The 14,217-nt window shown below is 40.8% G+C and overlaps 1 protein-coding gene across 14 annotated transcripts in view; it reads right to left on the bottom strand.

The window, feature by feature from the left end:
* The window catches only part of CAMK2D (calcium/calmodulin dependent protein kinase II delta), a 264,222-nt gene that overhangs the window by 27,960 nt on the left and 222,045 nt on the right, over positions 1-14,217 (bottom strand). For all 14 annotated transcript variants that reach the window (XM_059722099.1, XM_059722100.1, XM_019495063.2 and 11 more), the window contains one exon: positions 12,829-12,877. In XM_059722099.1, coding sequence (XP_059578082.1) covers positions 12,829-12,877 — 49 coding nt within the window. The remainder of the gene's footprint in view (positions 1-12,828; positions 12,878-14,217) is intronic.

The following is a 14,217-nucleotide window of genomic DNA, read 5'->3' as shown; positions in this document are numbered from 1 at the left end:
AGTGCTACAAAAATAACACTGGTAACCTTAGTTGCTCATTAGTCATCACAGAACTCATATTAAACAAGGTGTGTGGCTCTGAGTTGTCAAGAATCAATCCTGAAAGTTAAGAGCATATGACAGCAGCTTTACAGCAGATATAAAGCAAATGGAACACAGGCTCCAGTGATATGCATAAATATGAGGTCATTAACTGCATGGATTATTAGTTGAACACTGTTCTGTTCTGACCTATACTGTTCCAACTGACTTTACAGAGTCAGTAGTGAAGAACTTCACGACATGCAGAGATTTCAAGAACAAAAATTCCAACCACCCCATTAGAAACTCATCCCTGAACTCCATGCTACAATTCTGGGCTACTCAAGGACCACTTTTCAGAGTCATGTTAGGTTCATCACACAGTTTTTCATCTTTTTTCAAACCTTGGGTTGGATTTGTCCAGCCATTACCTAGTCTTCAAGACAGACTTCAGGAATGACTTCCTTGGAGCACTGATCTGCCCCACAGATTACTTTTTCTGAACTATTTACCATATTAAATGTATCTGTGTTTAGGATTTAAAGTTTTCCATGGAACTAACCAAAGAAATAAAGGAAACACAGGGAGACATTTACTTCCCAAAACACATTTAGACACTACCACCACCACCATTACCAAAAATGGCTACTTTTAGTTCAGCCAGACCTGGCTGCTGTCTGATTGAGAGGAATGGGTCATTTGAATTGATGTCTCTCAACTTACACAGCACAGAGGAAGGAGTGGAGTGGGAGAGCTCAGACTTAAGTAAGTGGCTCTGTGAGTATGCATTTTCCATGGGCTTGCCCACTGAATTGATGGAAAGAAACACAACATATGAACAAACAAAGATGAAGAGGTAGAGCATGATCAGAATCCTCAGGAGACATTGGCAGCAGGAGTGGCCGCTAGGGCACAGCGAGGATGGTGACCAGTGAGATGAAGAAGCAATGGAGGAGAAGGAGTGGTGAGCAGAACTTAACCCCTCCATGTCACCCTCCTTTTTGAAAGCTGTATGTGAGGCATGCAGAGGTCAGGAAAAGAAACAGTCCAAAAAAAAAAAAAAAAGAATGATCATTTAATTACAAATGGACACAATCTCTGAACATACAAACAAAATTAACATTACTTTTTAAGGGAAAAGGGCTGATGTCAAAGAGGCAAGTGAAAAGTAGCAGCCACACGTGCCTCTGTTCAGATGCCAGTGCAGACTGATTATTCTTTTAATCTGATACCGTGATGTGAAGGTTTTTGAAAAAAGCCATTTTTATATTCTCAAGACTTCAAGGGATTTCTTTGGAAAAAAGATAGGTAAGAAACATAGCAAATGATCAGCTAATTCAACCAACTTAATTTAAATCAGTTGGCTCGCTTCATTTTAAACTAGGATCAAATGAATTCAGATTAACAAAAACATATGCAAGTGCATAATTCCTGAATTGATCCTGAATTTTAAAGGTAGACACCGTATGGATAAATTAAACAGCATAGATTAACCAGAATGTATCTTCTCTGAAAACATCCTAAAGCTCAGCAGTGGTGCCTACAGAAAACCATCATTCTTACTAGAGTTTACATTAGTTAACCTCTTGGGACACAAAGCCATGAGAAATCAAGATCTACAGATCATTATACATGTAACAACTCAACTCTTTAGAGCCTGTGCTTATCATTGGGAAAGAGGAGGAATATATTCTATAACTTTACATTAAAAAAAATTCTACCATTCTTACATTGGAATGGTGCTGTTTGGGTCTTGTAATCTACCTTCCTAAAAGAAACGCAAATCCTTATTGCCCAAGTGAAATAAACTGGGAGTTCAAATAACTTCATGCACAAAATTTAACCACGATATCATGGTCTGAATATCACTCTGAAGTAAAGGAACTTATGGATAGGGACAGTGTGCTGCAAAGTGTAAGCCCAGAAACAGGAAAGTTCATAAACAAGCAGGAGTTTTTTATTTATTGTTATTTCTATAAATCGTGAAGGAAATTCTTTTATAAGATTAAATTTGTGTCCTTTGTTAGGGTAGCAATGGTACCTGCTGAATCTCTTAGGAGCTTGTATAGTAATCCTGAAGAGAGATGCACTAAGCAACACAAAATTAACATTAGAACAGCATCTAGTCAGGTCACTCTTTTCATTTAGAAGTTTTCATATTCCACTCAAATACATCAGGGCCTGATCCTATACTCTAGTTGAATCCATAAGGAAACTTTTGTTGCTGGACAGTAATTTCTTTGCTCAAGTGTTAAATGGTAATGGCAATGTTAATGACACTGGGATACTTAACAAATTCTTTGTTTTCATCTCCAGACATTACCCTAACCCTTTGCCCGGTTCTTAATAAATGAGATTTCCTTTTATGCATCTCTAGAGCATCCCTAGCAATAACACTTTTCTCTGTCTTTCTGGCTGAAGGTTTCCCAATACAGCTTCTCAAATTCAGAGATCAATTGCATCTAACAGGCACAGTCCTAGGTAAAGGGTGGTGTCTAAACAAGACAATAGAAAGGAATCATGCTTCAGCTTCGAGGAGTATCTCAATAAACAGTAGCTAGCATGCATTTCTCTTCACAGATAGAACTTGCGATCTACCTACACACACTCCTACTTTCTGTACCCCCTGTGGTGCTTACATCTGCAGGGGGACCTGGAAAAAGCAGCTCAGAGGGACCTAGGAACAGCAAAGGTACCAACCACTTTCTGCAGGCAATTTGTATCTTCTCCTCTCCCCACCTAACCTGATTGAACTGCCTCAGCTTTAGGTAGCCCATACAATACAACAGAATGACTGATGTATATCAGATAATGTCATAGTTTCATAGATGTTAGGGTCAGAAGAGACCTATTAGATCATTGCGTCTGACCTGCCCTGGGCAGGAATGAGTGCTGGGGTCAGATGATGCCAGCCAGGTGTCTGTCCAATCTCCTTTTAAATACCTCCAAGGAAGGGGACAGCACCACCTCCCTTAGAAGCTTATTCCATATTTTGGCAACCCTCACTGTAAAGAATTTTTTCCTGATATTCAATCTGAATTTGGTCTCTTCCAGTTTGTGGCCATTATTTCTATTTACCCTGACAGGCGCCCTGGTAAACACCGTATCCACTATTTCTTGTTGGCCCCGCTGATGAGTTTGTAGGCGACCACGAGATCACCTCTCAGCTTCCTCTTGTGGAGGCTGAAGAGGTTCAGGTCTCCCAATCAGTCCACATAGGGTTTTTTTGGTAGGCCTTTAACCAGACAAGTGGCCCTCCTCTGAACCCTCTCCAGGCCATCCACATCCCTCCTGAAGTGTGGTGCCCAAAACTGGATGCAGTACTCCAGCTGCAGCCTGACCAATGCTGCATAGAGGGGAAGTATCACCTCCCTAGACCTGTTTGTGATGTACCTACTTATGCAAGAAAGGGTGCAGTTAGCTTTACTTATTACCTCATCACACTAGTGACTCATGTTCACTTTGGAGTTGACTATGACTCCGAGATCCCTTTCCACAGTTGTGCTACTTAGAGTGGTACCTCCCAGGCTATAGGAGTGTTGATGATTCTTCCTCCCCAGGCGCAACACATGACACTTATCCTTGTTAAACTGCATACTACTCTGTTCGGCCCACTTTCCCAGCCTGTCCAAATCAGCCTGGATTTGCTTCCTGCCGTCTATTTGTGTACCTCCCCCACATAGTTTGGTGTTGTCAGCAAACTTGGACAGGGTGCTTTCTACTCCCTCGTCCAAGTCACTAATGAAGATATTGAATAGTACCGGTCCCAGGAGAGAGCCTTGGAGGACTGTGCTGCCTACATTTCTCCAGGTAGAAACCGACCCATCCACCACCACTCTCTGGGTGCATCCCATAAGCCATTATTCTACCCACCGGACTGGGTAATAATCTACATTGCAACTGTTTAATTTACTTATAAGAACTGGGCATGACACTGTGTCAAAGTCCTTTTTAAAATCTAAGTAAATAACATCTACCTCTATTCCTTCATCCAAGTATTTTGTGACCTGGTCGTAAAATGAAACCAGGTTAGTCAGGCAGGATCTGCCTACTATGAACCCATGCTGATTGCCCCTTAGCATCATTTTACCCGCTGGTCCCCCACAAATGTGATCCTTAACAATTTTCTCAAAGGTCTTGCCAAGGATAAAGGTGAGATTAACCGGCCTATAGTTATCCGGTTCCTCCTTCCTCCCCTTCTTGAAAATAGGGAACACACTGGCCCTTTTCCAATCCTCTGGGACCTGTCCTGAGCACCATGAGTGCTCAAACAGTTGTGGTAGTGGCTCTGCTATGACTCCAGCTAATTCCCTAAGTACCCTAGGATGAAGTTCATCAGGACCTGTTGACGTAAATACATTCAGCCCCTCCAGGTGCCCCTTTACAAAGTCAGCATGACCAGTTGGTAGGCTGGTATTTATACTGGGCTTACCTAAGGTCCCAGTGGGATGCATATTTGTATTCATGTTCAGGAACATGGATGCAAAGAAATCATTTAGAAGCTCCGATTTGGCCATCCTATATGTTACTGGTTGCCCTAGTTTATCCTGAAGGGCCCTTAACTTACCCAGCACCTTCTTTTTGCTTCCTATTTACTTAAAGAATGACTTTTTGTTATCCTTAACTTTTGCTGCCAGCCTAAGCTCCATTTCCACTTTGGCTCTCCTCGCTGTAGATCTTGGCAATTGAGCAATTTCCACATCAGCTTAAACAAACATGAGGTAATATTCAGATCCACTCTGTACAACTCATCTGTAAAAAAGACTACCATAGATTGTCACACTGAAGTATTTGCTGGGCCTTTTGCTGATCTAACTTATACCAGTGTGACTGTCCATTCTTAATATAAATGATATTATTCAGAGGTGAGATATGAATCAAATGCAAAGATGCTGGGAGAAAAAAAAGGATCTATTCTTTGGAAAGTACTCACATAACTTCAACTCAGACCAGGTCTCCTCTAAACAACAATGTTTTTTCCTTGATAGACTGGTTTTATGGCTCCTGATTACAGTTTCATAATTAAAGTCACCAATAGGAGACTTCTTTGCCCTTGGCAGCCTTGAAGAGCCTGGTTTCAATGGGACATGGGCACTATTCCAGTGGTAGGACAGTATAAAAATAAAAGTGTCCTTAGGTCCATGCTGCTCAGTTTCCATTAAAGTTTTTAAGACAATTGTGGGGGTATCTACACAAGATGCTTATTGTAGAATTGCCTAATTAGCTCAGCAGTGAAGCATCACCATCTATACATGCAGAGCCATTAGGCCGGACGGAGTAAACTAATTAATTCCATCATAGGTTAGTACTGCCAGATACAAGTACTATTCTATGGCAGAGTTATTTACTCTGCCGCAACACATGTGTAGATGGTGACTGGGGCTACCCGGGGAATAAGGGTGCTCCAGTGTGAGGCTGCCTGCCATCTAGCTCCGCCCTATAGCACCCTCATGCCCCAGCCAGGCCTTTTGCAGCACACTGAACCAGGATGGAGCAGCCTGAGGCTGCCAGGCTGACCCCCACCCCCATGCCCTCTGCCAGCTGGGGCTGTTTTCCCAGCTCAATGTGCTGCAGTCTTGGACGCACATGAAAGTGCTGTGCCTGGGAACAATAAACTCTGGCATGGACTGTGCTGCAGTTTATTGCGTCGTGCTAATTGTATGTATAGATGCACCCTGTAAATGCTTTGTAGCGAAGCCAGGAACAGGACTTAGGATTTGCAACTGTCAGACACATACTTTTACATCCTTTTGGTTAGGTAATAATGAACATAAAGAACAATAAAACCCCTCTCCACTTTGATATCAAACAATCAAGTTGCCCTCCTACGGTGAGTTTTTCCATGAGAAGTTGCAAATAAACTTTTATACCTAAATTATAAACCAATGAAAACATGGGCTTATAATTCTTACACAGTGTTATCTCTAATAGTGCAGAGGCCCTGATATAATAATTAAATTATACAGTTAATGAGGTTAGTTGTTATACTATGCATAATGGTTTGAAGAGGGAAATACAAGTGTTATGAATAAAGTTAAATTACACTGTGACTATTTTCCTTTATACTAACTGCAGCTAAATGTAATTGTTCTCCAAGCCATTACTTTCCATTAACTCAAACCATCATCATTAGGGTGTTATTTAAAGTGAGTAGTTGCTAGTTGTTAATGCGCCTGAAGTTCACTCAAGTCAAAGTAAATGACTCATTGAAACTTTGAGAACAGAAAAAGGCAACATCAGTGACTTAATTGTAGTTAATTCTAGATTGCACACAAGCAGAAAGCATAACCTACAGCTCTAGTGTGATTAGCTGTGCATGGGTATAAAACTGAAAGAGAACAAGAGACCTTTCCCTTTATGTTTGAAACTTTGGCATCGGCTCAAAAGGATGAAGACCATCAGGAGATCAGTGTAAGGTCTACACACCATTATACTGCTCTAGCCTCTTCAGAAGCAATGAAAAGATTGAGAAGAAGAAGAACCAGATGTAAGACAATCACCATGACTATGCTCTTCTACTCTGCAATAGTTCAGAGCTAAGATAATATAAGTTTAAACCTTCCAAAAATAGTAGCAGGCAGCACTCTGGTCTTCACTCTTAATAGAATATATAAAGCCTCATTATATGTATGTTCCCACCCCTCCTACTGAATGACTGTGTCTCAAGAACCACAATGTTGTATTCAGTTAAATTCTAAAGACATTTCTCCTGTTTTTCACTAGAACGGTAACTGCTTAGGCAGTGAGGAGTAAAACAATACACTCCCAGGTTATAAACTTCGGATAAACCAGCATCTGTATTTTAAAAGTCTGGTATTTTGGAATGTGGCCATCAAATATGGCATGTCATGTCATCCTTCAGATCTGCTCCATGTCTTCATACAGAATCACATGTTTTTGAATACTAAAGAGTTTTTAGTAAGTATTTTTTCCCTCTCTCTTCCCTGCAAAGTCATCACAGATAAAAAGAGAGAGAGACTGACAGGACTAGGAGAGGTTGTGTTCTATTCTTTCTTCTATATCACCACCATATTAAGGCTTGGATGGGTCAGTTAGTTCTACTTAGACTGAATTCAGCCAAATGCATTAAGTGCTGCAGATGCTAGATAGATCTAATTTCACTATTAAGGAGGATGCTTTTTTAGCCTTTGAAATTGCTGTTCCTAAAGTTTGTGATATACTTTGTCACGGATCATGAACAATTAGCCAAGACAAAGTGTCCTGCTAGCCCCTCCAGGGTATATCTTCATGGCACAATGGAACGATATGCCGGGATAGCTAATCTAGCTGTGAACGTACTGGTAAATCCAAGCCAAATCTGCATGCGCTATTTTTGGAAGTGGGGGCAGTATGGCCATATGAATGTGGCAATATTCCTGGGCTAATTAGCTTTGCGTAGAAGCAGGGATTATTGGCCTGGGGCAGCACTATTTTCATATGACTTCTGGTTTACATGCATCTCTCCATAGTACTTTCCTGTATGGACTGTATAGACATAACCTAATTTTCTCCCGGGAATTAGCTTCTACTAAAAAAAAAAAGACTCTGGCTGTTACAGAAAATTGTCATAGCATGGAATGAGTCTAAATAATGCTTTCCTCAGACTGCAGAGTGCCTGAAAAAATGGCTCTGACGTACAAAATGCCCTATCTCTTACAATGGATGCTACTTCACGTGCTAACGGTGATGCTTTAAATACAATGTTGATGAATATTTTGTTGCTCAAACTATATAAAGGAGGAAGTTAATGAATTAATCAGAACCTGAGATTTCTCTCAGGATATACATATAGGGACCTTATCTTTATTGCCCTATTCTGATCCTTAGGGTCTGTGGAGATGTTAGTATCACATATTTTATCAGGTTAATTTCACCATGTTTCAAGAATTGCACTGGTCAAGTTTCATCTCTTAGTAAGTTCTTCCATGGAAATTATGTAAGTATTTTTATCTGTTTGATATTGACTTTGCTGAAGTGATAATATACCAAACACTACAAAATAGTTCTTGACAGAAGAAGAGCATTGTGAACTGTGGAATAAGATTTGATAGCGCACACAGTGAAAGTGAAATCAGAAGCTACACGCCCTTAGAAGCTGTGTAAATGGCAAAATTCTTAAGTAAACAAAACAACTCTTTAAGGCAGATGGCACGTGAAAAGCCACTGGATTACTTTTGAAATCCAGATCATAAACAGTAGTATGATCCACTACAGAATCCACCCTACCACATATTCCCTGTTTACATCTATGCTTATTAAATGCTGGTAAATCCTCAACTCTTTACTTTGGCTCCATCACTACTTTATCCAGTAAGGATAGTGCATTATTTATTATTCTAAAAGGTCATCTCATAGTTTTGAAGCTACTGAAAACTTCCATCAACTGTAAGTCTATATTTGGCCGATCTCTTAGATAGGGCTTTAAACTAAGATTGCAGGGGGATGGGGAAAAGCAAACTGGAGCCTACCTGGGGACCAATATACAGGAAAGCTTCATTGACAATGAAACCAAGCAAGCCACTCTTATGGGGGCTGAGAAAACAGCTCCCCTTCAATGCGACAGGTGGCCAGTGACCTCAGTAGAATGACTTAGGTGCCTGTACACCAATGCCAGAAGCATGGGGAACAAGCAGGAGGAACTGCTTTCCACTGGGTGCTACGATCTAGTGGGGATCACGGAGACCTGGCGGGACTCCTCTAATAACTGGAGTGTAGCCATAAAGGACTACGTCCTTCACAGAAGAGATCGGGTAGAGAAGAGAGGTGGGAGTGTTGTCCTCTATGTGAAGGAGCAGTACACCTCCCTACTGGCCGATGTCAGCCCCAAAGAAGAATAGCTTGAAACCCTCTGGGTCAAGCTCCAGGGGAGAAACAGCAAAAGAGACCTGACTGTAGGTATATACTACAGGCCGTCTAACCAAGGGGAGGAACTAGATCTAGCGTTCACTTGTGAACTAACGGAGGCCGCGCATGCACGGAACATGGTTGTCATGAGTGACTTCAACTACCAAGACATTTCCTGGGAGGAGTGCTCAGCCAGCTCGGATTGATCACGATCCTTCCTGACCAGCACTGAAGAGCTTTTTTAGACTCAGGAGGTGCACAGACCAACTAGAGGCAGTGCAGTTCTTGACCTGGTCCTGGCCAAAGGGGATGACCTGGTGACCAACTTAAACATAGAGGGCAGCTTAGGCGATAGTGACCATGAAATCATTACGCTCACGGTCCATCACAAAGCTGATAAAACAAAGACCAAGATTGAAGTCTTAGACTTAAAAAATGCAAATTTTAATAAGTTCAGGTCACTAGTAGCGAATGCCCTGAGAGACCAAGGACCACAGGTAAAGGGAGCACAAGAAGAACGGTCGTTCCTTAAGGATACAATCCTTAAGGCTCAGAGAAAATCCATTCCCTTATGGCGAAAAAGTAGCAGAAGGGTCAAAAAACTCTCTTGGCTAGGCAGGGAAGTTGCAGCCCTCCTACAGAAAAAGAAAGAGGAGTAAAAACAATGGAAGCTTGGGACAACTTCTAAGGAAGACTACTTGACAATGGCCCACACTTGTAGAAACCAGATTAGGCAAGCTAAGGCATAAACCAAACTAAAACTAGCTACAAGAATCAAGGACAAGAATTTGTTCTTTAGCTACATAAGGAGTAAAAGTAAAACTATTGGGAGCGTGGGGCCGCTGCTCAATGCCTCAAGATATCTGGTCACTACCACTCCGCAAAAAACCGAACTCCTAAATGACTACTATGCCTCAGTCTTTCACAAGACCAATGGGAACAACATGCCAGGTAGGGCACAGAACAAGCAGGGTAGGATTGACACCATTCCCACCATTGCCATAGAACTGGTGCACGATCAATTAAAGAAATTAGACGTATATAAATCAGCAAGACCAGATGAACTCCACCCAGGAGTGCTGCAAGAGTTTGCCAAAGTAATGACACAGCCCCTGGCAAGGGTCTTTAAAAAATTTTGGGCCTCCGGAAAAATCCCAGAAGACTGGATGAGGGCCAATGTTCTGCCCATCTTCAAGAAGGGGAAGCGTGAAGGCCTGGGAAACTACAGATGAATTAGCTTAATTTCTGCTCCAGGGAAAATCCTAGAAACATTCATTAAAGAGGCTATATGTGACAAACTTGCAGAAGGCATGATGCTGAATGACAGCCAGCATGGCTTCATCGCGGGCACGTCTTATCTGACCAACCTCATTTCTTTCTATGATCAGGTGACTCATTACCTGGATGAGAGAAAAGCAGTTGACATCATATATCTCGACTTCCAGAAAACCTTTGACCTGGTATCCCATGAAGTACTGATCGGAAAACTGGAAGATATAGGGCTGAACTGCAGGACCATTAAGCGGGTGTGAAACTGGTTGAAGGGTAGAATGCAGAGTCCTAATGAATGGATTGGTGTCGTCCTGGCGAGATGTGGGCAGCAGCGTACCCCAGGTGTTGGTACTTGTCCCAGTGCTGTTCAATATCTTCATCAATGATCTGGATGAGCGGGTGAAAAGCCCACTGGCCAAGTTCGCAGACGACACCAAGATATGGGGTTGTGTGGACACACCTGCAGATAGGCTGCAGATACAAACAGACCTAGACAGTCTGGCATGTTGGGCAGAATGGAATCAGATGAGGTTCAACATAGAGAAATGCAAAGTGCTGCATCTGGGAAGGAAGAACCCCCAGTGCACCAGAGGCTGGGCATCACTAACCTGACCAGCACTACAAATGAAAGGGATCTGGTGGTAACAATAGACCCCAGCATGAATATGAGCTGGCAATGCGACGCAGTAGCCTTTAGGGCCAATAAAACTCTGGCATGTACCAATCAATGCATCTCCAGTAAACCCAAAGGAGTGATTCTACCACTTTACTCAACACTGGTGCAGCCATAGCTGGAGTATTGTGTCCAGTTCTGGGCACTGCACTTCAACATGGACACGCTAAAGCTCAAGAGGGTCCAGAGATGGGCCTCCCATATGATCAGGGACTTGCATGGCAAGCCATACAAGGAAAGGCTGAGGGATCTCAGGCTCTTCAGCCTAAAGAAAAGTAGGCTGAGAGGGGACCTGATTGCGGCTTACCGTTACAACAGAGGCATACATCAGGGGCTTGGTGAACAACTGTTCACCAGGGTGCCCTGGGGGAAAAATAGAAACAACAGCCACAAACTCCTGGAAGATAGTTTCAGGCTGAACATTAGGAAAAACTTCTTCACAACTAGGGTGTTCAGACTATGGAACAAGCTCCCCCCAGAGGTAGTGCAATCATCTACCCTAGAGGTCTTCAAGAGAAGACTGGATGGTTACCTAGCTGGGGTCACTTGACCCCAAATGTCTTTTCTGCTCATGCAGGGGGCTGGACTCGATGATCCTTCAGGGTCCCTTCCAGCCCCATGATTCTATGATTTTACTAAATATCTCTGCTAATAAGCACTTTAATTATGGCAACTCCACATGTGGCAATAGTGTAACTAGGGCAGGGTGATAGAGCAACTGTCCCAGGTGCCAATGGGGATAGGTTGGTGAAATAACAGTTTTTGCTACAGCCATGACATTGTGATTGTAGTGAGAGTGACAACCAGAAGTCGCCACTGACCCTGAATCACGGCAGCTTCCTAGGCTGTCTGGCCACATTTTTACACTGCTAATAGGTGATGGTTACTTTTCTGAAGTCTTCTGTTTTTACTTAATCTAGTCCTTTATTTTTCCTGTCCCTTCTCACCTCTATCTCTAATTTACATATCTATGACAACAACATTTTAAGTCTGGGTTACAAAGTCTTGTGTGAAACAAGTGATACAAAAGCTGACAATTTCAGTTTTTGAATCACTAAATGTTAATAACCTAAGAATGAACAGCATCACAACATGGAAAGAAAAAGAAAAATAGACAAAGCCTGAAAAATTAAGGTGAGTGAGCAGATTTTTTTAAGAAATGAAGAAAACGATAAAGGTCAAAAGAAATAAGAGGACAATTATATGGCCAGAACACGTAAGAGACACACACACGCATACAACCCCCCCCCCGCAAAAAACAAACCCCACCCTGGCATCTGAACAGAATTTTAAAAATAGTGATTTGAAAAACACTCTAAAGCAGTGAGTCTCAACCATGGTGCCGTGGCACCCTAGGCTGCCCTCAGATCCTTTGTGCCACAGGGTGCTGGGCTATTTTAGTAGTGTTAGGTGTGCAAACATCTACACACGATTCACAAGGTAAGCACAGAGATTTCAAATGGGAATCAACAGTGTCAAAAACCTTCTGACCTGTTGTGGCCTTTTCGAATTCTTTGCAATAGAAGAATTGATCTATTATTTTTCCATAGTCAAAAAATTAGGGAAAGCTCAAATCTGGCCTTTTCTGGCAAGTGCTCAGAGTCTAAAGAGGGGTGTTGGAGTCTAAAAAGGTTGAGAATAACTGCTCCAAAGACAAAGGAATGGAAACTAAAATTTAAAAACACTACACCATAAAAATACAACCTAATAATCTTTAATGCCATTAAACTTTAACCTATACATACAACTTCCATAACTATAATTTCAAACAAGCTAGTTTCTTCCTTTCCTTAATTTCAAAATGATTTTAACAAAGGTGTACAAAGAAATATCAGATTACTAAAATCAGCACTAAACCTACAGAATTTAAGGAACAAAGATGATCTAAAAAATAATATTATAATCTCCTCCTCAGTTTAATTAAGAATTCCTCTACCTCATGGTTAACAGAAGTTAGTAGGACCAAACAAGGTGTATGCTCATAAACAAAATGTGTCCTGTTTTAGCTTTAATCATACCTTTTACATCTTCATCTTCTATGGTTGTATTGGAACTTTCTGTGGATTCCTGTTGAGAAGTAAATACAAGTGAAATACATAAAATGATCCTGCAATCTTATTCAGACACTTATGAAAATTATACTTCATATGACATAATTCATGCAAATCTTCGACACAGGGTATATGGATGTTATTCACAAACAAATGGTTACATACATTGAGATGTTTCTAAAGGAAACTAATGTAAAACACATAAATTTCAAATGGAAACCATTTTATTAAACATATTTCCTGCTATCCAGTTTAACTCCACAGGAGTGCAAAAAGGTCTTCATGACAATGGGTGCAGCAGTTTTTCCTTTTATACCCTGCTAGACAGAATTCATCTGAACTATTAGACGAATTACATCAGCCAAATATTAAACTTGTCCTTTTAAGCTTAGTGATTAAACAACTGTGCAGTCAGTCATTCCATTTGATTTTTTCAATATGTATTATATAAAATGAAGCCTTGTGCAATTTACAGTAATAATTATTTTCGTAAGTTGCTACTTCTATTAAAATGAATGGACAGATTCCCATTTATATCAATAAAATAGGGATCAGATCCATGATAGCATTTTTATATTGATCTTATACTAAAAGGTTTGAAAGTGGGAGCAAATTGATAGAGAGTAATTATACTGGATAAGCTGAGATATCTTTGCAAAAATATTCTTCAGCTACCCAGCCACAGAGGAAAATGACTTCTCTATCACACAGATACATTAAAATCACCACAATGTTAAAAAGGCAAGAAGACCTAAACAGTTTTTTGGAGTAACCAGAAACATGAAATATTAATGTACACAATTAAAGGACACTGTCAGAGAACTGGCACACACCAATTTTGACTTATTCTTTTTCACTTTTTGGAAATAGACTTTTCTTTTTGCACATTTCTTCAAAAAAAACTGTGACTCCTTAAAACTCATGCATAAAGATATCAACAACTGGCCAGTTTATTTATTGACAAGTGTCAATTTATTATTTTTTTTAAAATCAATATATCCTGACAGTGCCCTTATTTACTATGTTTTCAGAAGACTGTGTCTAAGAAAAGTTTCAAAATGGTTAATGCATTCTTCAGACTCTAGAACAAAAATTGCGTGCATCCATAAATATTCATCATTAATAAGTTAGACGTTTCACTCCACGCAATGAACATATCATGCTCTATAAATGTATATATAGTACCTGGAAGAAATAAAAACCACACATGTACAAGCTGAAAAACACCATGCACAAGCTCACACAAGAGGTAGCCTGTAATATGGAAGCATCCACTCCAGTTTTCATGCTAGAACATTTATTTTTGCAGGTAATGGAATGTGACAGTAACTTTCCCCCAAAGTGGTTTTCTTGTCT

The sequence above is a fragment of the Alligator mississippiensis genome, chromosome 2 (genome assembly GCF_030867095.1).
Source record: "Alligator mississippiensis isolate rAllMis1 chromosome 2, rAllMis1, whole genome shotgun sequence".
Classification (NCBI taxonomy): domain Eukaryota; kingdom Metazoa; phylum Chordata; order Crocodylia; family Alligatoridae; genus Alligator; species Alligator mississippiensis.
This window is presented reverse-complemented; position numbering and strand designations above follow the sequence as displayed.